General features: G+C 44.2%; 1 protein-coding gene across 1 annotated transcript in view; it reads right to left on the reverse strand.

Annotated features, from left to right (window-relative positions):
* LOC136633533 (uncharacterized) overlaps positions 1–27,037 on the reverse strand; it is a 75,299-nt gene that overhangs the window by 42,183 nt on the left and 6,079 nt on the right. Inside the window, exons 6-10 of the mRNA XM_066609293.1 lie at positions 25,306–25,434; positions 22,555–22,611; positions 20,735–20,908; positions 18,954–19,073; positions 16,091–16,194 (exon numbers count right to left, since the gene is read on the reverse strand). Of these exons, the coding sequence (XP_066465390.1) occupies positions 16,091–16,194; positions 18,954–19,073; positions 20,735–20,908; positions 22,555–22,611; positions 25,306–25,434 (584 nt within the window). The remainder of the gene's footprint in view (positions 1–16,090; positions 16,195–18,953; positions 19,074–20,734; positions 20,909–22,554; positions 22,612–25,305; positions 25,435–27,037) is intronic.

The raw sequence follows: 27,037 nt of genomic DNA on the forward strand, positions 1-27,037 counted from the left end.
TGTCCAATTCTTTTATAGGTGCGAATTTTATTTGCATGTAAAAACAGACATGTGACTGCTTTCATTGGAAAGCATTGTTCTAATAGATGTGAATCGAAATCGCAACTATGCATGCGTTTAAAATTCGCTCATCTGACTGAGCCCTCAGAGAGGTTAGGTTTGCCTGGACAGGCTGAGCTTTTTTCTGCATGAATAATCTTCCTCAACTAGAGATTTGGGTTAAAGTATCATCTACCTCTTTCTGTTTTTGCCTTTTTAATTTGGAACCTAGTGCTATTAAAATGCCTTTGATGCTCTTGTTTGTTTCCCATAAGACTGGTTGACTGACGGTAGAGTGCGAATTATCTTTAAAGAAATGCTCCAAGTGTGTGGAAATGCTATCGTAGATCTCCTGATTGTAAAAAAGTGATTTGTTTAGCCTCCAACACCAACTTTTATGTAGAGAAGATGGTAGAGCTAGGGTGGTTGTCACCGGAGCGTGGTCTGATACGGTTATGTTCCCTGTTTGACATGTGAGATTAAGTTTGACGAGGGAAGAATGTAATCTATTCTCTAGTGGGATCTGTATACTGAGGAGTAAAAAAGTAATCTCTGGTCGACTCCATGTATCTACGATATGCAGCCCTCATATGCAGCCAAGAGGCTGGGTAATTTTTTAAGTGCATTTTACGAGATCTGGGACTTCCTCGAGAAAGAGTCCAGTAGGTGGTTTAATGTTACATTTAAATCTATGCCCAGAATGATTTGACCCTCTGCAAATAATTTTAGTTTCTCTAGTGCTCAAGTTAACCAGGCTACATGTTTTTTGTTAGGAGCATAGAGATTACCTATGGTATAGGTAGTTGAGTGGATTTCTGCCCTCTGTGTCCGTAAACTGATTGTTGAGGGTGAATAGGATGAAGTGATGTAGCGTAGAGATGAGCGAGCATACTCGTCCGAGCTTGATGCTCGTTCGAGTATTATGGTGCTCAAGATGCTCGTTACTCGAGACAAGCATTGCGTGGTGCTCGTCTCGATTAAACGAGCACTGACCATTGAATTCAATGGAGCCGGCAATACAGCCGGCTCCATTAAAAGCAATGGGCTGCCGGCTAGCGCGGGATGAAGTTTTGGGAAGGGCTTAAAAATATAAGCCCTTACCTGAAAATCATCCTAAAATGTGTAAAAAGTAAAAAAAATATATACTCACCTTGTCCCGGCAGAACGATGTTAGCCCATTAAATTCAATGGAGCCGGCAATACAGCCGGCTCCGTTGAAAACAATGGGCTGCCGGCGAGAGCGGGATGAATTTTCGGGAAGGGCTTAAATATATAAGCCCTTCCCTGCAATTCATCCAGAAATGTGTAAAAATAACAAATATATGTATACTCACCTGCTCCCGGCAGACGGAGTTCAGCTGCGGCCAGCTGGCAGTTCTCCTGAACTGCTCTCTGTAGTATTCAGCAGCCGGGGATTTAAAATCCCTGCCTGCTGAATGAGCTGGCTCTGATTGGTAACAGCCTGACCAATCAGAGGCAGATCTCACTCACACCCATTCATGAATTCATGAATGGGTGAGTGAATGCTGTCTCTGATTGGCTCAGCGCAGCTCCCAGCTGAATGACAGCAGTTCAGCACCACAGTGCAGGGGACAGCAGGAGAAGACTGGGCTGTGCCCCGGCAGCTGAAGGGAGGTGAGTATCTATTTTTTTTGTTTTTTAAATCACTTTTAATTCATTTCCAGGGAATGGCTTATATGTAAAGCCCTTCCCTGAAAAAGAATCCAGGTGTGCCAGCTCCATTGAATTCAATGGGCTAACATCGTTCTTCTCTGCCACAGCTGTTACAGCTGTGGTAGAGGAGAACGATCTTAATGCTGACAGTGCAGGGGGGGGGGGGTCTCACTCTTGCCACTATTGTGGCTTAATAGTGAGACCTCGGAGCCCAAAATGCAGCCCTGCATGTTGCTCCTCGCCTGCCCTATCCATTTCTGTGTTTTTTACATGACTTTGGTGATTTGCTAAGATTTTCACAAATGAAAACCTTAGCGGAGCACCAGTCATATACAAAAATGCTCGAGTCGCCCATTGACTTCAATGGGGTTCGTTACTCGAAACGAACTCTCGAGCATCACTGAAAGTTCGACTCGAGTAACGAGCACTCAAGCATTTTGGTGCTCGCTCATCTCTAATGTAGCGTGATGGATATGCCCTTTGTTGTTGTCGATGAGGGTTTGCTGAAGGACCAATTACAGAAGTAGTGTTTGGGAAGTTTTGGTACCCTGTTGCCCTTGAAATGTGTTTCTTGGAGAAATGCGATAGATGTTTTAAGTTTCTTAAGAAACCAGAGCACTTGGCTCGTCTTCTCTGCGGAGTTTAAGCTTTTGGTATTTAAGGATGTGCAGGCAACTGTGTTCATTACTAAGGGTTAAAGATAACAGTCTTTGTGTTTTCCCTTTTTAGAGATAAACTTGTGAATTAAGGTTCCCTTGGGGGGAAATAATCACACAAATGTGCAATTGAGGTAGTGGTCAAGAAGATAGGTAGGTATGGGGGATATAGATTGAAGCAACTAATTAAGCGTCAAGTGGAGGCCCGAGTTTCCCTGCAGCCATGTATCCTCTCCCCGCTGAAAGCCGGGGGTTCAAGGAAACAACCTGACTGAGCAGCAGAGAGAAGATCGTTTAGAAACACTGACAAAAGGAGTTTCCCAATCGTACTGTAGTGGGCTATGTAGGGCAATGTAAGACTAGTAGTGGGTTTGCATCAACATGTCTCTACTGTATCCAGCTACTATACCCAAATAAGAAGACTTTGAGACTAATGGTGAGGTTACAACTGTAGGGAGGGCATCCAACCAGTTTTGAGAAAATGTTTTCAAGTGGGATCATAATGACTGTGTTGGTTGAAAAAGGCCCTGGTTGGGCCTCAACTAAGATATATTCTGCATCTAGGCAATAAATACATCTCCACCGAAGGAGGGGGGTGGGGTCACCCCAGGCCAATCACCAAGAGGTACAAGCCCCAGTGCCCCAAAACCTGTTATCTTGGTTTCCCGATCTTTCCCCAGGCAGTAGATAAGGCCAGTCCGTGGGGTCCTTGAGGGCTTCCTGGTGCAGGACCAATCGACTTCCCCCAGAAGCCAGGGGAATACAGTAGAGGCAAAATATTACTTTAAAGGGATGCAGTCAGCTAGCTTACACAATATATAGACAAGGAGAGATTGGGTAAACAAAGAAAGGAGTCAATCAACTTGAGACTGGAAACAAATATAGTGTAGGTGTTAAAGGATACGTTATCGTTATTCCATCATGGGAAGAGAGTCCACGATTCAGAAAGCAGAGGTCTTGTGATGGAGCTATCAGGATAGCAATTATGAGCTCAAACCACTGACAAAGGACCTCAAAGTCTTCCAGGAGAACCAAAGCAATTATAAAATGTGATTAACCCTTTCCAATCCACTGTCCGACGTCTAAAGACATTATGATTTAAGGCTGTACAGCTCCGATGTTGGTAGACGTCCGTTGGGGTTCTCTTACTGTATATTCCTGCCCCTCTGCCTTGGAGCCTATCCAATGAGTCACCTCATGCAGTACTGGCTTTAGCCAGCATATAGTGCCGTTGTATAACGGCAGAAAAAGAGTAACCACCCTAGGAAAACCAGGATACAAATTAGATTGGAAAGGGTTCAAACAACCGGACTGAGTTATGTGGTTAAACTGTAAATGGGCCGAGCCTAAGGGGCTGACACCCATCCATTCAATGTTCTGGTGATTGGATGCTCCTTCATGGGCCTCTATGAAGGAAAGTAGAGCTTGGTGTGCATTTTCCTGTTCTTTGGAGATTGAAATCTGGGGGTCTCCTTCCATTGTACATGGTTTCAAGAAAATGGTACAGGATTCTGCTTCACTGGCAGCATTTCCATTTCTCGCAGTAGCAGGCAGGAATCAAACTGAATCGGTGGTGGATCTCCTTCAAGGCCCTGTCGAAGAGAATGTGAATTATAATAGGCTTGCTTTCCATTATTAGCCCAAATGGGTACAACCAGGAGTAATGCAGGTTATTTGCTCAAAGAACTTCTAGAAGAGGTTATAATTGTCTTCTTTTGTCGTGTGTGGAAGAAGCCAGATCCTGGAAGAATTGGATGTTAGCGTCTTCATACTTTAACTGCTCATTGGTGCTGGTTGTGGCTAGGATAGCTCATGTATCAAGAAATGAAAGAAGACCGCATATGATGTTTCTCGGTGGGCCACCAATGGTGATGGCTTTCTTTCTTTGCTATGGACCTGAGAGAGTTAGAAGCCCGTGATTTAAGGAGAATTTTAATTCTGCCATTGCGGTGTCTGCTTCTATTTTCCTGGTCTCTTATTAGTGTCAGTGGTCTGTCAATATTTTGCTGTGCGACAAGTAAGGTCAGCCCGTTAAAATGTGTGGAGCTTGAAGTGTTGGTATTTTCTAATTCTTCAAACCCCGTCTCCTATGTGCCGGACTTTGCTTTAATATCAGCCAGTTCCAACATCACTGATCTTTTCTTGGAAAGATCTATCCCACCAAGCATATTCTCAATGCTCCCCTTCTTCTGGTGGACTTCTTGGATGAGTCTAACCCAAGAAATATCCATACAAGAGCTATCAGCTTTTATGAAAGAGGTGGCAAACTAACCAAGTTTTTTCAATTTTCTTAGGAATCAGACTCCCACTAATCAATAAGTTATGACTTATCCTATTATAGTGGGAAACGCCTTTTAATATTATGGTCTTAGATCGAAGTATGATTGTTCTCAGTGAGAAAAAAACAAGTGATCTTGTAGATATGATACCTTTTAATGGCTAACAAGCATATATGATGTTACAACAAACTTTCGGAGATATTGCCCCCTTCGTCAGGTTATGAATGAAACTAGTTTGAATGGCACATAATGATAACTAGAGATGAGCAAGTATACTCGCTAAAGCTAACTACTCGAGCGAGTAGTGCCTTAGCCGAGTATCCTCCCGCTTGTCCATAAAGATTCGGGGGCCGGCAGGGGGTGGGGAGCGGGGAGGAACGGAGGGGAGATCTCTCTCTCCCTCTCTCCCCCCCGCTCACCGCCGCAACTCACCTGTCTCACGCGCCGGCAGCCGAATCTTTACAGACGAGCGGGAGGATACTCGGCTAAGGCACTACTCGCTCGAGTAGTTAGCCTTAGCGAGTATACTCGCTCATCTCTAATGATAACATACAAATGCAAAGGGGAGGGGAACTAATGTGGATAACATGGTACCAAATCCTTTGTTTTTTTGTTTGGCCTTAGATCGAGGATGGCACACATAAGTGCGGTTTTACCAGCTTCACCAAATAAGGGCTCAGTCACACGGGCGCCGAAGCACCCGTGTTTCTGCATGAAAAGACTGTTGCACTGCCGATGTGGATGACTCTCCGCACCGGCCAGCAGATAGAACACATGGTCAGCAATGGAGCCGGTCATGCAGCCCTCTTATCGTGCACCCGTGTGACTGAGCCCTAAATGTTATTGGATATTATTAATACTAAGGATGTTGGGGTAGGTTCATATTGCAATCATGAACCCATCTATGGTTTCCATGTGAAATGCTGAAAACATCATTCAGAAAGAACCCAGAACGGAAGCATAGGCTTGCATTAGTCAATGACTAAAGTTTGCATGCTTTGATCTCTGTTTGAGCAGGTTCCCATCTGTTCCAAACATTTTAGCCAGACAGAACAGTGAAGCTAACTTTTTGCTGTTTTCTGCATTTCAGACAGAAAATCAGGAAGGAAATCATAGGTGGGTTCCTGAATGCAATACAAACCTACGCTAACATTTCATTAAGGTTCAGGAGGGAAATGCTTCTAGTAAGAAATTTAACATTAAAACAAGGGGGCTCTGTCTGAGATTTTTTGAGGGGAGAAGATCAGATGCAACATCAGAAAATATTTTTTTTTACAGAAAAATTAGTAGATGCTTGGAACAAACTTCCAGCAGATGTGGTTGGAAAATCAACTATAAGTGAACTTAAAGAAAACTTGTCAGCACCATCTCATTGCCACATCTTCACTGGAGGAAAGAGATGAAACATCAATCACTTCTCTTTTTGTAATGAACCCATGTATTTGGGTTTCAAAGTTATTCTATGACGCATGTAATGAGCAGAGAAAAGTCATCTGGCCAAGCAGAGTCACAATGATTCATGAGCTGCTAATCTAACCACTTCCCCTTTATCCTGATACACAGAGTTCCCAAGTAACGGCTGAAAATTAAGAAAAAGTCAGTGTGGCCAGTTACTGGACAACCTCATTTCAATAGGACCCCCTGTATTAAAATAATAAAGTGAATTATACTTACTCCTCCGTGGCCACTGGGATCGAGCGATGCAACCCCACTGTGGTCCCAGTGACTTTTGGGGAGGGTGATGTCACAGGAAATACAGTGACTGCTGTAGTCAATAAGAGGCTGCAGCATTACCACTCATTCTTCTGGCATCAGCACTCACATCCCGGGCGCCATGATTTCAGGGGTTCAGGAATGTGACGCTACACCCTCTCATTGGCTGCAGAAGTCACCTGATTTCCTGTGAACCACAGGAACCACATCTTAACCAGACAACCTCTTTAATTTTGAAGTTGAGATGGTGGTATCAGCGTCCCTTTAAACAGGCCTGGGATAACATATATCTATCCTAAGAGAAAAAGAAAGAGGAAATTATACTGCTACCATAGGCATTAAGAGAGTAAGTAGCAGCCAGGTGCTGCTAATTAAATGCCCCTGATTAATTGATTATCAGCTACTGTGACCACTTCTGTAAAAGGTGGGAATTAGCAGCACTTGGCTGCTACTTACCCTCTTAAAGGTTTTTTTAACATCTGACCATGCTATAAAATAACAAAATAAACAATACTCACCTCTCTTTTTCCAAGTCAGGTGACCGCGGCAGACAATCAGAAGCTGCAGCGTTAGGGCGCCCACCCACTGGCGATTTTTTTTTCTTTGCGTTTTGCGTTTTTTCTCAAGAGCAATTAGAAATGAATGTACTCCTGTCCACTGGCGTTTTTTTTCTGCGTTGCGTTGCGTTTTTTAACATAGGAACTGTCAGTTGCATATGTGTCCTTATTTTTCTCCTAATGCACCCATGAAAGTCAATGGAAATGAATGGAAAAGCCGCGAAAACGCAGCGAGAGCGCGGCAAAAAACGCCGCGAAAAACACGGGAAAAACGCTGCGAAAACGCAGCGTTTTTCACGCACGAAAATCGCAAACGTCAGTGGGTGGGCGCCCTCACTGTTCCGAACTCCTGATATCATGATGCCCAGAATGTGAGCAGTGATGCCAAGAGAACAGGCAGTGATGCTGGAGTGATCACCTGAATTCTACTGTCAACACAGACTTGGATTGTCACCTGAGCCGTTGCACTGTTTCCCGGGGGCAAAGAAGAGAGGCGAGTTTTGTTTCTTTTTGTATTTTATAGCATGGGCAGATGTTTACATTTTTTAAAGTCAGACAACCCCTTTAGGTATCATGTAATTATTTATATGTATTTTCAGGTGTAGATCTGGTGTTCAGCTTACATCCATTTACTTACCATAATTCCAGACCAAGAAACACCACCAGTGTTTAAAAGATGTCTATTAAGTGACATTATGTGATTGCCACTGGCCACAACTAGTGGTGTCCTTACTCAACCTTTTCTGTCACTGGCCTCTGTCACTAGCGCTCCTGTGACATGCCATATTATCCCTCCTGCCATTGCCTAAACGCTTAAAGTACTTACATGTTAGGGCTTGCCTCTTCGACAGCAGTACGCACACCCAGCTTTCCCATCCACAGCCACTCCAGCTGCTTTCCGGGTTCTCTAAAAGGCACTCTCTCCCACTCTAGGGTACCTGAGCAATAGTTTGCTTGTTTTGTGAAGGTATTACTGATTCTTGCTTAATTCCTAGTTCTGACCCGTGCCTGTTCACCCAGCTTTCCTCACTTCTATCCTGACCTTAGTTCATTTCTTGACTATGCCCTGACCTTCTGAGTGTCTCTCGCTATGTTGCATGAACTCTTCCTGTTCTGACCTCAGCTTGATATATCGACTATATCTCTGCTTTCTCTTCCAGTGCCGCACTATAGTCAGCTGCCACTGTTGAGAGACTAGTTTTAGGGTAATGGCGTAAGGGTCCCTGCAGCTAAGACCAGATCCCTCAAAAAGGGGTTAAAAGAGAAAAACCAGGGACCCCTAGGTGCAGCTCTCATTAGTAACCCAAAGTCAAATCGGTCAGTAAACAGTGACTCCACGCCCAGGACTGTTTCTTTTGCGTGATGGTAAAGATGATGCGGAAGAGAATGTGATTTATTTCTGTACTCAATTAGGTCACCTGGAGCAGGACATAACAACGTTTAGTCATTTCCTCAATTTTTCTCCACAGTACTAGATTAAAAAAGGATATTTTAATCCCCACATTTCAAAAGTAGTCACTGGAGACATTTCAAGTGGTCTTTAAAGCATATCTATACTTTTAGGTGACTTTTCAGAATAAACTGTCATGTTTGTTTATGAGGAACTACTTTTATTTCTTTCCAAAGATAACCAATTTTTAAAAATTATTTTCTGCCGCCATCTTCTGCCAGCGAAAACTTTTTTAATTTTCCGTCAACATAGTTGTGGGAGGTCTCGTTTTTTTGTTTTCTATTGGTACCATTTAGGAACACATACAACTTTTTTATTGCTTTTTATTACATTTTTTCTTGGAAGCAGGGTGACCAAAAAAGCGCAAATCTGGCGTTGTTTTTGTTAATGACTATGTTCACTGTGCGAGATAAATAATGCATTACTTTGATAGATCGGACTTTTATAGATGCAGCAATAGCAAATATGTTTTTCTTTGTTGTATTATTTAGATTCTTTTATTTTAAATATGTTAAAAACTTTTTTTTTTTTAACTCCTTCCCACGGCAGGGCGTACATTTACGTACTGCAGCGTTAGAGTATGCTTGTATACACCGCGGGCGCCGCCTGTTTATTACAGCCATCACCCGGCGGCAACAACTCCCATCAGCCACACGGCTGATCGGAACTGTTAACCCTTTAAATGCCGCTGTCAATTTTGAGATCGCAGGGAGCCGTGTGGGTGTCATGGCAGCCGGGGACCTTCTGAAGGGTCCTTGTGAACTGGCTTTATAGACTGCGAGCCCAATCGCAGTATGATGTAATGCTATGGCATTGCATTCTACTGCAGGAGAAGCATCGCTAGTTGTGGTACCCTGGGGGACTAAAAAAAGAAAGTAAAAATAAGAAAAATAAAGTTTTACTCATTCTAAAAAAAAAAGTAGTAAAAGTTTAAATCACCCCCTTTTGCAATATTTAGAATGAAAGAATCTAAATCATAAAACAAAAATACATATTTGGCATTGCCGCGTCCATAAAAGTCCGATCTATCAAAGTAGTGCATTATTTTTTAAAAGGGGGAGGAAAAAAGGGGAAAAAAAGGGACACATCATTGACCCTCGGTCAGACAAGTGTGTTTTTTTGTGGGCCTATGTGCATGAAAAAAAATGTGCTCCTTGCATAAGCGGAAAACACTTGAATAGGCAAAGTTTCATATGCGAAGTGCATGAAACTTTGGCCGTTCACTCGAGCAGCTGCTTCACGAAGGTCCCCTCATCACTGAACACTGACAGCACTGTCACAGTCTTCAGTGATGATGGGACTCCCTGCTGGGATGAAAGCTGTTGCAGAGGACCGTGATGCTATCCCATTGCTTTCAATGGGGCTGACACTGCTGCCGCCGCATCGACAGCAATGGGATGAAGACAACCCCCCTGCAGTAACACTTAAAGGGGTTGTCTCGCAGCAAACCTCAAAATTTTACCTTACCCCATTCCCCCTGTCACCCCCTGGCATAAAATAGCAAAGTAAAGCAGTTTTTAAGCCGCTTGCTACTTACCGAGCCGACGAAATAAGGACTTTAAAAAATCTTCTCCCAAGATGGCCGCCGGTCCTTTCCCAGGGATGCACTGCGGTTTTCTCCCATGGTGCACCGCGGGTCTTCTCCCATGGTGCACCATAGGCTCTGTGCGTTCCATTGCCGATTCCAGCCTCCTGATTGGCTGGAATCGGCACACGTGACGGGGCGTAGCTACGCGATGATGCGTAGAAGGGGGCGGAGCCAGAACGCTGCTCGTGCCTGGACCGAGCAGAAGGGGAGAAGACCGCACAGCGCAAGCGCATCTAAAAAAGCAAGAAGACATCAGAATTAGACGGATCCATGGCGACGGGGACGCTAGCAACGGAGCAGGTAAGTGAATAACTTCTGTATGGCCAATATTTAATGCACGATGTACATTACAAAGTGCATTAATATGGCCATACGGAAGTGTATAACCCCACTTGCTGCCGCGAGACAACCCCTTTAAATCACAAAAAAAAGCTGAAAAATAGGGCAAGGCCTATGTTTTCTCATGCATAGGAATTGCACACAAGAAACACGCTCATGAGAACGAATCAATTGAAATCAATGGCTTCGCTTCATCATTTTTAGCGGGTGTGATTTTCACATGCCCAAAAACCTTCACAAACATGTTCGTCTATTTAATCCATAAGCCTCAGAATATCTGACAAATCTCAGTTTTGCTACATTGGTATGAAACTTCCACTTAGGGCTTCTTCATACGACTGCGATTTCGGAACATTTTGCAGGTGTGAAAATCATGCCCGCAAAATGTGACGTAACAAAATCATTGATTTCAATAGTTTTGCTTTCACCAGCGTAATTCTCATGCGATATTACTATGCGCAATATCACTACGTGCGAGAAGAGATAGGGCAGGACCTATCTTTCAGATTTTTTTTGTCTGCTTGCAATAGCGTGGAGTTTGTATGTTAAAAAAAAACAAAAAACTTTTGACAAGTTCATGCGCAAATATGCTCCATAGCGGCGAGCGCATTTGTGCATGCGCCCATTGGAAGAAGCACGGATAGAACAGACCCAGTGAAGTATCCTCTTAGTGCTCACAGGGAAGAGCTGTAAACTTCTGGATGTGTAGATCTGTACACTCGGCACCTGATATTATGACGCCTGGTGAATTCCGAAGAGCAGAGAGTATGCTGAGATATTTCCTCTCACTGTGATCATATGACTGTTTTTCAGAAAAGAATCTGTGACCCTTTCCTGAGGGATGTGACCTAGAGTTGTGTTTCTAACTTTTTTTGGAACTGTCCCATTTTCACATTCAGTAAATGTGCATTTCTGGAAGGAAACATCCAGACCCAGATCCGTGTTCAAAGAGGTCAAAAAAGATACATGAAAATAACCTATTTTTACATTGACAGCAATTTTAAATTCATAATTTATACTTTGTATAGTTATTTTTTTTTACATTAAATAAGCAATTTAGCATTTTTTTTTCTCAAACGACTGCAGGAGCGGTGAGGTCAGCGCTCCTGCAGTCGTTGAGCCGGCTGTCATCCCGTGTAAAAGGGCCATTAGTTGTCAGGTCTGTAGACTTTACAGCTTCTGGACATAAACAGGCATGTTATCATCCACTGACAGCAAGCAGGGGATATAGTGAGAACTTGGGTACTATTGTACCTTGTCACCACCATGAAGAATGGATGGAGACAAGATGAATGCACACAAACAACGCCCACAATTTTATTGGCTGCCATGGAGAATGGGTGGGCATTATCTCCCTTCCACCCTCCTGTCACTAAGCCCTGCGGCGCTGTGCTTCGTTCCCTGTAACCGGGTTCTGCACTGTGTATACCTGCGCTTCTGTCCCCCACTGACAGCTGTCTGTGCCGCTGTCCCATCTGCACTCCCGCTGAAAGCTGTGTATGCCTGCGCTCTTGTCCCCCAGCGATACCAGAGACGCTGTCTGCCTCCATGCTGACCCCCAATGGCCTCTGTGTCTGGCTGCGCTCCAGTCCAGGAGCTGCTGATGCGTCACTGCCAGAGCCACATCCAGGAGCTGTCCTAGCAGGAGCGGCCGCAGCGGGACTGCCGAAGCAGCTTCCAGGAGCTGGCCGCATACAGGAACGGCGGCAGCGGCCCTGCCGGAGCCGCCCCCGGGGGCTGGCTGGCCAGAAGCTGCAGCGCTCGCAGCTGCACTGCTGGCGCCGGTTCCAGGAGCTGCCTGGCCAGGAGCAAAAGCGGCCCTGCCGTAGGCACTTTCAGGAGCTTGCTTCGTTGCCGGCGTTGGTGGAGTGCTGGAGAACACAGGAGGGCACGTGTGTGGGAAGTTCACTGTGCAGAAGCCGGTTACAAGGCACAAGGTACAGCGCCAGAGGGCGGAGTGACACGAGGCTCGAGGGGAGATAATGTCCACCTATTCTCCAGGCCAGCCAAAAAAATTGTGGGCGTCGCTTGGGGGGCGTTCATCTTGTCACCACCATGAAAAATAGGTGGAGACAAGATACAACAATACTGAGAACTTATAATACAAACCACAGATGTAGCAAAGTTTAACCTGATTCTTAATACTTTAATAGAACTTTCTGTGTGCAGTTTGATTACACTTTCAATTACTTTACTTTTATTGTGTTACGTTATGTGATGTTTCTACGTACGGCTACCTTCCATGGAGTATCATCCAGTCGTTCTCTTTTGTGCAGAGCGACGATTGTTAATTAGCTGTTTGCTGATATATTGTTCATAGAGGGATCTCCATGCAAATTCGCTCACAAGTCATCAAGGACGAACAACTGTGACTTTACACCACATGACTTTTGATCAATAGCGACTATTCAGGTGAGTTGAAATTAACTGACAGTTTTTTTTTTGGTATGCAGTGTAATAACTAGAAGACTGTCAAGTGGGTGGGGTTAGCAGTGCTTTATGAGTGAATTGGACTCATCTCCTGTTGGGAGCTGCAGTAACAAGCTGTAAGTTCTTAAAAACCACTGTATATTACTCCATTAGCAGCATGTCTGTAACTATTGTATGCTGCTCTCAGTGAGGACAGCATGAAGTACAGGGCAGGCTCCCTTTTAAAAATGCAGCTTTCGTTACTTTACTCCATATTGCAAAAAACAAGCGTGCAGTATTTTATGAAATCAGCTGCGGAAGCTGTTTGGATGCTGAAATACTGGGAAATTTGCCACGGAATGCCACTGCTCAAGTATCGCAGCTTTTCCTTTACATGTAAATGTACCCTGTATGTGGCTTTATGGACATGATTGGAAATCTGAAATCCTAATCTGAGAGTAAGGGCCCATCTACACGGCCGTAGGCATTTTATGTGCTCCTGCCGAATGGCAAAGAGCTTAGCGCATACACACCGAGGCTGCAATGCCGTGGGGCCTGGGGAGACATTCCCCCTTTCTTCCCCCTCGCTGGCTCACCTCCTCTCTCCTCCCCTCCGACCATTTGCAATGGGATGGGTGGCGGGATGAGGTGGAGCTAATCTCCGGCCCTCTCACCACAGCCAGCAATGGGAGGGGCGGACGATAGCCCTGCCCCTCTCATTGCAAACTGCTAAACTCCCTCCCACCTCCCTTCTCCGGCAGCTAGCATAGGCTCCCATAGGAATCTACGCAGCTGTGTGAAAGCGCCTGGTTGGGTGCTTTTACGCCACGGAAATACGCCCCTGTGCACTGATGCATTGTAAACCAATGCATCAGAGGGGCAGCGTATATCGGCCAGGCATGAAAACCCAGCCAATATACGCCGTATAAATAAGCCCTGAGGGTGCGTTCACATGGACAATTTTCATACGCGAGGTCCACTCGATTGCAATATGGACGGAACTCGCACATGAAAAGAACCTATTCATTTCTATCCGGTTATTCTCATGAACAATTTTTCTCTCAGACCGACGGACTGAGGCCGCCTACACACATGAGAAAATCGAGAAGATTGATGAATTGCGAGACGCACAGATCTTACATGAATATGAACCGCATTCTTCTGAATGGGGTCATATATAAGAGCGATTTATTTATTTATTTTTTGTTCTGCATTGCAATGCGGGAAAAAAAATCCCAGCGTGTCCTATCTTTGAGCGTTCCCTCAGTACACCTCGCCCGTTGTTTTCAATGGAGCTCGAAAACGCACTGAACGGCGTGCATGCGAGTGCGATGCAATGGGATACACTTGCCTGCGGTACGGATCACAACTGTACTGAAGTGATGAGAGGCGCTTTTGACCCCAAAACACCTCGCACCCGCAGGGACATCACACGTTTCATCGCCCAATGTCGCACTTGACCGTGTGAAATTAGCCTGAGTTAGAGAAATCGTGGCATGTTTTATTTTTGGGCAATTTTCCCTTAAGAATCACCCATTAATTCATATGCGAGCGAAAAAAAAATCGTATCACACCCCCATGCGATGCAATTCTTACCATTTTAAGTAATGGAAGCACATGCGATTTTTATTTTTTTTTCTCTCACACTCATCACAGTCGCAGTTAGGGCTTTTTGTGTTCCAAACTCGTCCCTCCACACACAGAGAATAAAACCCATTGATTTCAATGGCTGCCTTCTCACAATTACCTTTTGCGCACATGTAAAAAAAGTAGGACCTGCTCTATATTTCTGCATTTTGCATGTGCGCCAATATGCAGGGCCAAGAATGTGACACTGCGCAAAACGGAGGGAAAAGCACACATCATTAGGCTTAAATAGCCATTAAATCCATGGTAAGGGTGTGTCACATGCGTGTCAACTGGATCTATGTGCGCAAAAAGTAATGTACTATGCACAGATGCGCGCAAATCTAAATCAACCGCACTGTTCATGTGCAAAAACATTGCCTGGTAGCAAGCATTTTAGCGCAAACGACCAGAGTGCAGAGTAAGGCTGGATTCACACGAGCGCAGATCAGCTCGGTTTTCACGCTGAGCCGATATACGTCGTTCTCATCTGCAGGGGGGGGGGGATGGAAGAGGCGGGACAGGGGCGGGACTAGTTCTCAGAACTTAGCCCCACCCCTGTTCTGCTTCCTTTCATTGCAAATAGTGCAGAGGGGCGGAGAGGAGGCAGAGAGGAGGCAGAGAGGGGGCGGGAGCTCAGTTCCTGCTCCTGGCTCTTCCATCCTCCCGCCCCCCCCCCCCCCCCTGCAGATGAGGACGACGTATATCGGCTCGGTGTGAAAACCGAGCCAATATACGTGCAAGATTTTCTAAGACCTACAGTGCAAATACCTGTATTTCTCTGTATTGCGGCCGGTCCAGACGGAATTTACTGTGGCGTACGCCATGTTCTGTCCCGTGTGAAAGGTCCTTAGCGTGGTTTCACACAGGTGATAAAATCACGTGATACGAGAGTGAGTCAAAGAGCTGATTAATGAAATCCATGATTTTCAATGGTTTCCTTCCCATTGCGATGTTTTCACTAATGCGATGTTGCGAAAATAAAAAATCGTGGCATCCTCTGTCTTTCTGCGATGTGCAATTTTAATTTTTTTTCCCCTATGGAGCCTCCTTTTTATGGCATCGCAACACACAAACTTGCGTGGTGATGTGATTTTAACATTAGAAAGTCCTATTGATTTCTGTGCTAAAATCGCGAGCAGCAGTGATGTTTTTGCGAGAAAAAGCAGCACTGATGCTCAAAAGTTGCAAGAAAAAAGATGTGGTTTTTCCACAATTTTCTCGCAGCAAAATCGCAATCCCCCATGTGGAACCAGCCTTCAGGCAACTAATTAGTCCGTCCTTCATACTTTACACTGTAGCTCTGCTTGTTGATATTGGCTGCTGTATATAAATACGTGCTGAAAAGCTCATCCAGCAAAGAAACAGCTCTGCCGCTCACCATGCTTTACACTGCAATGTTGCTTTTTCTTTTCATACAAGGAACAGGAAGTCAATGCATGTAGAAGGAGTGAGAGCAGATAACAGCCGCACATATACTGAGATCCAATGAGGCGCAAACCTGGAGATCTACTTTAATGCAGTTCTTCAGCTGTAAGAATATATAAATAACGGTATACATTGGATAGAGGCCACAAAAGAGAATACATGTTGGTGATAATATGTCATACAGTATAACATATACTATAATACTGCTTCCCGGCGGAGCGTTATATCACACAGCGGTATATCACACAGGTTCTAGAAATGTTATAAAGTCTCAGTTCACATCTTGTGAATAGACTTGAGCGTATCTGTCCGGTGGATCCCAATGACTTCACGTCTGGGTCTTTACGTCACACATCACGGCTGTTGTGTAGTCAGGAGGAGCCTCTCTGGATGCATCTGGGGTGTTAAAGGATGTGGTTTGATAGATGACCACATTCTGAAATAAAACACAATTTTATTGTAAAAGTGAGGAAACATTTCATTAACTTTCCATAATCATGTAAATCTATTGTAACAGGGTGAGAGGTGTGGTCTGGAGTGGAAGGTATGTGTCACAGAGGTTATTAGCCTCTGTGATGTAGTCCAGTCCTCTTTTACTCCAGGCCAGATCTTACAACCCGTCCAGCATGCCATTTAAGGAGACAGGTGGAATGTAGAAGGAGGTGTGTCTGCCTGGGAGATTCTGGCTGCAGTTAAGCTGTGACTTCCTGGGTGAGCAGAGAGGCGCTGTGGATGAGGCACTGCGTGGTTCCAGCAGGACCCCTGGAGTACGCCTGCCAATGGACCAGAGTCTGAAGATATTGAAGGCATAAGGACCAGCTGCGCTCTGGACATCCACAGGTCTCTGCAACCCTATGGACTTGTACTGTCTCCTCAGCTGAGGATTTACCTACTTCACCTACAGACTGTGGAGTTTTAAACTTGAAAAGTGACTTTTATTGTTGCAAATATTTATTATTTCTCTGGAGACCCAGTCATCTATGTTTCTGTTAAAGACTGTATCAATAAACCAAACAAGAAGAAAAGTGACCGTTTGGCATGCTCTTTAACCCCTGCTGTGCTACACTATATTAAATCTATATTTTTTCTTATTCAGTTTACAATGCAGAAAAAACTTCGGGTTGCCAACTGGAACCCGTCAGCAGGCATGTTAGATTGCATTGAGGATGATCATTTATGCTATGATTATTTGGTACTTTGAGTGCACAAGGGGGAGAATTCTATGTGATCTGTGGGTCTGGTTGGTTCCTTAACCCCTTCATGCTGCAGGACATATATGTATGCACTAGGGTGGTGGGGTTAGGATGGTGCTGGACAGCTGACACCAGGCTACAACAGCCGCAATCAGAGTTCATGCCGAACCGGGATTATTAACCCTTTAAATACTTTAATTAATTGCTGTTCATTCTGACAGCAGCAATAGGAGGTCCCAATTTCTCGTCCATGTCTGTGTATTTGAAGACTGTTTCAGACGGCTATAGGCACAACTATGCTCACTCGTACAGAGCTAAGTTGCACATGAATGAGGAAAAATTTCTTCCCCTTCGCCGGCTTTTCAAACCTCATTCAAATATCACGGCCGAATAAGGGAAGAAAACAATGTTTGTTTGAAACTGCCCGTATGGACAGCACCCGGACCCTGTAGGGTGGCTTCAGATGAGCGTGTTATGTAAAACGCCCATTCTTGCGCAATTTTTTTGCGCAGTGAGTGTTTTTGCGCTCATGCCTGTGCAAATACGATTTAACAGGCTAATTAGCCTAGGAGGTGCAGGTATGTGCGCTGTTTCACGCATACCAGCGCTTGCAGACGAGCGAGTTTGTGCAGGAGTTTGAAAAAAAAAAAACAGCAGGAAGTTAGTTCCTCCCCTATCTTTCCCGCACATAGTTCAGTACTATAAGTGGGTGAGAATCCCGCTAGTGAAAATGAAATTATGGAAATCAATGGTTTGGTTTTATCCCGTTATGCGTCCGTGATTATCATGGCTGCAAAACGGGACCAAATCACGTTCGTCTGTTTGAACCCTAAATGCTGTGGAATTTCCGCAGTCGATTCTGCAGTACAAATCTACAGTATATACAGAACAAGTCATGTGGAAGAGTTTTCTAAAATCTCTTGCACATGGAGTAGAAAATTACTCCAACTAATCCAAACGCAGCACGCCTATTTACCTTATGCTGCAGAATGCACACAAGAAAACACTCACCTTTTAGGTGCCTTCTCACGCCCCTTTTGGAGGGATGATGCCCCTCCCCTCGACCCACTCACCCCCTAGGTGTCTCCACATACTTTTTGGGTGCTCTCCTTAAGGAGAGACGACACCCCTCTTGACCCACATTACAGGCCTATCACCAGCCAAGCCAGCAACCTACTGCATACTGATGAGGGGTAAATGCCCCGAAACAGCTGTCTGTGTATGGGTTTTCTGGCTTGGTGTCCTATTTACAATCATTGTTTTACTGACTTGTTAAAGAGTCGTACATTGATTTGAAGGAATGCTGCCATCCAATAGGTGGCACTGCAGAGGTATTGTTCCTTCTTTCTTATTTGCATAAATTACCCAGAGGAGCGGGCAGGGCCATATAAGTCTCCTCACTCACTTTTCAGGTGTTTTCTCACAGCCCTTCTGGGTGTTTTCCTTGGGAAGAGACGATGCCATCCCCTGACCCACTCACCCACGAGGTGTCTGCACACAATTTTATAAGCGCTCTCTTTAAGGAGAGACAACACCCCTCGACCCAGAAAAAAAAACACAGCATACTTTATTTCAGCGCGTGTTTGTGCACCAAAGGAAGAGTAGGAGTCACGGGGAAGTGCCTCCAATGCCCACGCATTTGCGCATTATGCTGCACAATGTCATGGTAAAAAGGACACATCTGGAACTAATTAGGCTAATTAGCCCTTTAAATCATGGAACGGTGTGTTACACTCACATGTGAAAGGTCCCCAACAGTGAAAAAAGTATAGTAAAATGCGCAAAAACACACACAAAAGCACAATGCTCACTGCGCAAAGACGTTGCGCTAATGTGCGTTTTTTGAGCATACGGCAATGTGAAGCCGCCCTAACTGTACAAGACCTGTGCACATGGTAAAGCCTTGTATATAAGTGCTAACCCTTCAGCCACCTCATTAAATTGATGGAAGTTACCGCAACCCTTTTAGTAACTACAACAGACTACATGATCAGTAACTTACCACTTCTTGAAAAGCTGTTCTGCAGACACTTTTGCACCCAAACACACTTATGGATATGGAGATGCAAAACATCAGCGTGAAAAGCATTAACATAAATGACAGGATCCCTGTATCAGCAGTCTGAAAGAGAAGAAAACATCATGCTTAACAAAATCTGTAGACTGCGTTATATTAAAGAGCAGTTAGAAATGTAAAGTCCATATAACTAATACACGAGTAGAGGATTGATATATAGCCATTCAATTGCAGCCCGAATGGGTTGTCCCGGCTTAGAAAAACTTGGCTGCTTTATTTCAGACATAGAGCCACCCTTGTCCGTGGGTTGTGTCTGGTATTGTGGCTCACTCCCCCATTCACTTCAATGGAGCTGAGCTGAAACAACCCCACAGACAAGGGTGGTGCTGTATTTGGAAGAAAGCGGCCATGTTTTTCTAGGCCTGGACAACCCTTTCAAGTAAACACGAAACAACTATGCCAAATGTCTTGTCTTAATATCTGCTATCATCTTGTGTGTAGAGCTTCTACGTTGACCTACATGGGTGCTTTCAGGCAGGTGGAATTGGGCTGCAAGACACACAATGGAAAATTCCACACCAAAAAAAGCCTCTGAGCAGATTTTGATGCAAAAATGAAAATTGAACTCTGCCGGTAAATCCATATTTAGATACGTGGTTTTGGGGGTGGAATTCCACAGCGGCAGATTCATCTGCATGTTGCACCCAAATTCCAGCCCATGTGAAAGCACCCAGTGTCTCCAGGGTTAGAGGCTACAAAAATATCACATGTTAAAGGAGTTGTTCCAAGTTCTAAAGTTATCTCCTATCTAATAACATTATGATTGGTGGGTGTCTGATCTGGTCAGTCCCTGAGTAAATGGAATGGAGGTCTCTTTAGTAACAGCGCTGGAGATTGCTGAATCATTTGAACTTAGTAATCTCCAGTGCCATCATTGAAGTGATTGGATTGGGAGCGCAACTGCGTAGCCTCCACTCCATTCACTCCGTTCTTGGGATCGGTGGAGGTCCCAGCGGTCAGAAACCCACCAATCAAGCTTATCCCCTATCCTGTGGATAGGGGATAACTTTTATAAGTTGACCCCTCTTCTAGTTAATGTATGTTTGCAAGAAGCAAGGGACAAATGATAGGGAGTATGACTTCAGGAGCAAATTACATGGGCATTCAGTTTTATGCCTGTATTGAAAAGCCTAGTTGGCTACACTTTCAATACAGCCGAAATACTGCATAAAAATGTATACAGTATGGCCTAAATGATGGCAGATATCTAGGGCATAAGTAAGCTGAATGTACATTGTGATGTGAATAGGGCCTTAGTCAAAGATGGAGAATTACTTTAATATAACTAATGCAATTAGTAAATGGGATCCATTGCATTACCAGAATTAACCAGTGGCCAAGTGTGGTGCTGTTTCTAGAAAACAACAGCTATATTTTTCTTAACTCATACAAGGGTTTTTTCCAGGCAGCGCCTACTGTCAGTACCACTATCAGTGCCAGGATACACTGGGTTCAAAGTGGAAGCTGCCACTCCGACCCCTGTGAAGTGGCTGGTGCCTGTAATTGCAGGCGCAGCTCTCATTAAAATCAATGGGAGCTGTGCCTGCAAATACAACTGTCAGCCACTAAACAGGTGTTGGAGCAGCAGCTTCGGCTCCAACCCCAGTTTACCCCAGCACTGACAGTCGGTGCTACCAGGAAGACCCCTTTAAGTGATGACAGGTTGCTAGAAGCATAATTTAAGGGAATGAAAGAATGATTCTTACGCAAGGAGTAAATTGTCCTAGGCATTGCATATCGTTGTTATAATGTGCACAATACAGATGCATCAAAACACCTGTGGGGTAAGCTAGTGACACGCTTATCTCAATTGAAACTATTATTATTCCACAGGCTGCTGCCAGAGAGCTGAAGATGTTCATCACCAAGCTGGACGTTACCTGCAACACAAAGTAACAATCATTACTTAAAGGGATTGTCCAGCTGGGAAGTCTCAGGGATTTTTGAGTGAAAGGGATTCTCTCATGAACACAACGATCAACCATCTATATCATTAGGGCATATGAACATCTTAAAGAAAGTCACCAGCTTGGGAACCCTTTTGATGGTGCAAAATGAAGAACCCCTCTGTAGGAACAGCAACAACTCTGGTCGACTCAAGCTGCCAGCGGCTTCAATCCCAGAAAGTTTGTCTCTGATGACACAACCCATTTATTAGAGAGGAGTCATAGATTTTGGACCAGCCGAAGTGAACGTGTTGTGTGGGCGGCTCTTTGATTTTAATGGGCATTGAAGCATACTGGTATGATTCTGTAATGGAACTGACGAGTTGGAGGCCATCCACATTATGTTCATCCATGAAACACACAAAAGAGAAATGTGCGTTTCACGGATGAACATATGCCAGTGTGGACGGCCTCTGGCTCGTCAGCTCCGTACCAGAATCATACGGGAGTGTTTCAAAGTGTGTTTATTCTGTAATGCCAGAGCGTTTCAACATAACACATACACGGGGGCAATGCTCATATTAGGGTTATAACTTTTTTATAAATAATTCCCTGTATCTTAAATGGATGAACTTTTATATAAAAACACTAAAAAAGCCCTAAATACCTCAAATTTTTTAAAACAGGTCACCTCTTAGAACTTTTTGAAACTTTCTAGAACTTACTTCCATTTTATGGAACTTTTTAAAAGTGTATATAAAAGATTTTTGAGAAAACAATTTAACTTCCTACTTGCTTATATTTTTTTTCAGGAGCAACTCGTATGTTACATAAGATAAGTTATACGACAGTGCAGAAGAACAAGCATATCTGGACCAGCAATCTGATGAGATCAGCAGTCACATAGAAGAAGAGGAAGTGTGCCTTCCGAAGAATCATCACGAGAAGGAAGAAAAATGCCACTTCAATTGCAAATTATTGGATGTCACCAGTCTCTCGGAGCAGAAATCAAAGTAAGAAAGGCGCAAATAATGAAAATGTCCAAGGAAGTTAAGAAATTCTGGCACAATAAATTGAATTTTCCACATGTGTCGGATCAAGTAAACAAAGCTTGACAAAGTGCTGAAGACTTATGATGAATGTGTCCGGAGGGGAAGATATGATACCCTAAATCAGAGGCATAACTTGCAGCTCCTGGGCCCCGATGCAAAACTTTTAACAGGGCCCACAACTATAATGCTTTACTCATAGTACTGGGTTCCCTATATGGAGAAGAAAGGCCTTATGGGCCCCCTAAGGCTTCTGGGCCCGGGTGCAAGCGCATGCCCTGCATCCCCTATAGTTTCGCCCCTGCCCTGAATGAAGTGTTTGATGTTAAAAAAGGTAACGGCCAATGGTTATCCACTGAAGATAAACAACTTTACTATCTGCAAGTAGAAAGCAGAGGAGAAGTGGGAACTCAACAGGTCAAGTTGCAAGTGACAAAACAATTCACCCTTCAAAAAGACAAAAGTTTCTTGCTTCAGCATCAACATCAAATTAGGATACAGGTATCTCAGGTTGTAAAAAAGTTGCCCATCTATCTTGGGTTCATGAACCTGATGACAGGCTCCTTAAGACCGTTTATCATTTTTCCTTACCTTTCCTACCGTTGGCTTTACTGAAGCGGCCACTGATAGTGATCCCGAAATAATGAACTATAAAGATAAACATAACACAAGTTTAGCTGTAATTTACAATAGAGATTAGGGAAAAATGCTTATCAACTGAATGAATCCAGCAGAAGGTAATATAAGCAAGTGGCGGGTGGTGGTGCGACGACTGTTCAGGATGGCGCAGCAGCTGGCAGATGGAGACCAGATCTTTTTTTTTAAAGTTTACTACTGAAAAAAGTAAACTTTACTAAACACCAGCCAGATGAATATTTCCACCCCGTAGGGGTAAACTGAACTGGACTTTCTCATTACAATATGTCTCTCAATATTGGACTATTAAGGCCCTTCAAACCCTGATGGATCTGTCCATCTTCATCTGTAGCACTTCATACTTTATTTCCAGAGGTCCACTCATTGCGGCCTCAATGGACTGTAGGTGCCAACATTTGCGTGGAATGCAGACCATAACTCTCATGTAATTTCAGAGCTTCACCTATTTATATATTTAATAGGGTGTTTGCCATCATTAACCCTCGAATATACTAAGACTTTGGTGGTCGTTCTAATTACGTTGGGTTTCTACTATTTATACAAGTTTCACCTTCGCTACTCTCTTTCTAGTCCTTCATTATTCAACTATTTAGCTAGTGTAAACCTCAGTGGAAATTTCCTCATATATGTTGTTTGTCCCTTTGATCTGAATATTTTAGATTATTTAATAAATGTTACTTTTTAGGAGTCATGCAGTGTTTCTCATATTGCTGCTCATTCTCGGTCCTCGGCCCCCTCCTCTTCTCTATTGGACAAACCATCAGGAGATTTGGCCTTCAATACCACCTCCATGCTGACAACACCCAGCTATACACCTCTTCCCGTGACATCTCTGCACTTTTCCTCCAAAACATCACTGACTCTCTGTCCGCTGCCTCTAACACTATGTCCTCTCTCTACCTAAAACTAAACCGCTCTAAAACTGACTTACTGGTGTTTCCACCCTCCACTAACCGACCTCATCTGGACATCTCCATCTCAGTGTGTGTTGCCACCATAGCTCCTAGACAACATGCCCGCTGCCTTGGGGTCATATTCGATTCTGATCTCTCTTTTAGCCCATACATCCAATCTCTTGCCTGAACAAGTCAGCTGCACCTCAAGAACATCGCAAGAATCCGCTCTTTTCTCACCGTGGACACGCTAAAAATGCTTATTGTTGCCCTCATCCACTCTCGGCTCGATTATTGCAACTCGTTGCTGATCGGCCTCCCCTGCACCAGACTCTACGCCCTCCAATCCATCCTGAATACGGCAGCCAGGCTCATATTCCTGTCCAACTGCTACTCGGACGCCTCTGCCCTCTGCCAGTCACTGCACTGGCTGCCCGTTAAATACAGAATTCAATTTAAACTCGCTACCTTCATCCACAAAGCCCTCCACAGCGCAGCGCCCCCTATATTGCCTCCCTCATCTCAATCATCACCCAGCCGAGGCTCTATGCTCTGCTAATGAAACCAGACTGAGCACCCCTCTAACTCGAACTTCTCATTCCCGCCTCCAAGACATCTCCAGAGCAGCACCGGCCCTTTAGAACGCACTACCAAAGGCTACCCGAGCAATCCAGGACTTGAAAAACTTAAGGCATGCTCTAAAAACGCACCTCTTCAGGGAGGCATACCGCATTCCCTAAACAAACCCCTCTGTACTCCGCCTGATAACATGTTCCCTGACCTACTGACTGCAATCCCTGCTAGCCATCATAAACCGCTCCTGTAGTCATACCGATTCTGCTTCACACGGCGAAATGTCTGACCATTGTCTGTGTATAGCATCCGACACTCTCCACCTCGCCATACCGTGCACATCTCCAGCCCTTTACCTTCTGTATCACCCCACTATTCGTAGTATGTAAGCTCGTTGGAGCAGGACCCGCACCCCTATTGTTTCCATCAACTGATTACTATGTAACCGTGGTTCTGTAATGTTTGTACTTTTGTCTTTCTGTATTCGCTTTGTCTATGTAGGCGCTGCGGAATATGTTGGTGCTATACAAATAAAGTTTATTATTATTATCATTCACATTTAAATGAATGAATGGAGCTGAGATGCAATACCAGCCACAGCCACCGGACAAGAGTGGCATTTTTTCTGGATGAAAAGCACTTGCAGGTTCTTGCTATACAAACTGTCATGGCGCAAGGAGAAGCAGTTCAGTGCAGAGTTAAAGGGGTGTTTCAATAAACACGTTGTCCACTACCCCTTTAAGGCTTTTTTACACAGCACAATTATTTTGCAAATTGCTCCTTAGATAATTGTGCATTTTTAATGCATGCAGTAAAAGAACGATCAACAATAAATCGCTGATCGAATTTTACATCCAGACCATAGAATCATTGTCGGTCTGCTTCTGCATCTGCTTATGTAAATAGGTAGCTGCTTGTCTATGAATGACAGCCTCTTTACTGTGAATGGAGGCAGGCGAGCCGGATCGATCTCCAGCTTGCTTCTTTTCCATTCACTGAGAGATCATTATGCCTGTGTGAAAGCACAGGAGTGATCTTCGGTGGGAAGGCAGTCACGTGGTTCAGCGCCTGACGGCTGTCCTGTGTAGGTGGGCTTAAGCCCCCCTGCAGTCCCCATAGTAGTCATGTGCCCTGTTTCTATCATTTACCACATTGCTATATAGAATATAACAATTCTGCAGTTGTCTGTTTTGGAATAAAGATTGTATTTATATCTTACCAATATTCCAGACCATATTGTGACACCGGAAATGACCACAATATCAATATAATACCTTTTCATGCCGCTAAGTATTGTACAAACAATCCCAATGGATATAAGAAGGATTCCTGAAAATATCTGCGTTGTCTGCAAAATAAGACAAAATTCATTTCAATCATTTATAGTGTAAATGTAGGAGACCAACGAATGATATTACAGGAAAAAGTATACAAAACACACCAGTAGATTAAATGTGAAGCCACAATAAAATATATAGGGTCATTATAGAATGTGGTGCCGAACAATTTGGCCAAAACACAGTGAAAACATACTATATGCAAATACAATGCTCAGAGCAAAAAATGCTTTGAACTATTAGGCCCAATGTCCACGCATGAGTCTCCTGCGCGGGAGATCCGCACCTCTAGCCAGCCATAGGGATGCATAAACGTCCGCAACACAATTTACGGGTGCATTCACACGAACGTATATCGGCTCGGTTTTTCACGCCGAGCCGATATACGTCGTCCTCATCTGCAGGGGGGGGGGGGAATGGAAGAGTCAGGAGCAGGAACTGAGCTCCCGCCCCCTCTGGGCCTCCTCTCCACCCCTCTGCACTATTTGCAATGGGGAGAGGCGGGGCGGGGCTAATTCGTGGAACTTAGCCCTGCCCTGCCCCACCTCCTTTCATTGCAAATCGTGCGGAGAGGGGGCGGGAGCTCAGTTCCTGCTCCTGGCTCTTCCATCCTCCCCCCCTGCAGATGAGGACAACATATATCGGCTCGGCGTGAAAACTGAGCCGATATACGTTCGTGTGAATGCACCCTAAAGCAAGCGGATGTGATTTTTTTTTTTTAGAATCACTGCATGCTCCATTTTTGCGGATCCCGCAGGTACGGCTTCCATTGATTTCAATGGAAGCCGTCTGATCCGCGGCACAGCCACAGCAGTGGAATCCATGCATGCAAGTGGACATTGGGCCTTACCACTGTATATCCACTTCACATTTATCTGATTTCTCCAATGTATATTAAATAGAAACTGAAGCAACTTTTCAAATAGACTTCAACAAAGCTATCATACTATTTCGTGTCTACAGCTGCTATACAGAAACACAATTGCATTAAAAAGTATTCAATTCCTATTGAAAAAAATTAGGTTTATTTGGCAAATTTACAAATGTTCAGCTGCTTGAAAGAAAACCCCAAAAACAATTATACAAGGGCAATTTAAATATCTTAACACAACTAATATAACAATTGGTTTCTCCAAATTCACCACAAAATCTCACTGTTAATGATCACTGCAGTCTTTGAATTATTTAATCCCCTGAGTAAAATTCCTCATAGGAGCTCAAACTTGCAAGCAGGTGTTGTTTCAAGGGCTACATTAGTTGCACCAGGTGTACTTGAGATAAAACACATCAAATACCTGGACTGATTAGGGCATTGTTGACTATGATGTTTGATTACATGTTAAAAATATGGCTAAGCCCAGAGAGTAGTCCAAAAAAGTTAAAAGAAGTGGTTATTTGTTTGTTTCCCAATTGAGTTAAACTACCTGGACGCGGCAGAAAGAGGAGTCTATTTCCAGCTTCCACCAGATTCCTAAGGAGGCAAATGGTCAAAACCCTCGAGTGACTGTAAAAGACCTGCAGCAAGATTTGGTGGCAGCAGGCATCAAGGTTTCCATTTGAACAGTAAGGTGCATACTGAATGCCCAAACTCCAAGATTCGTAACTCTACTGACC

This window comes from Eleutherodactylus coqui, chromosome 6, assembly GCF_035609145.1.
Source record: "Eleutherodactylus coqui strain aEleCoq1 chromosome 6, aEleCoq1.hap1, whole genome shotgun sequence".
NCBI lineage: Eukaryota > Metazoa > Chordata > Amphibia > Anura > Eleutherodactylidae > Eleutherodactylus > Eleutherodactylus coqui.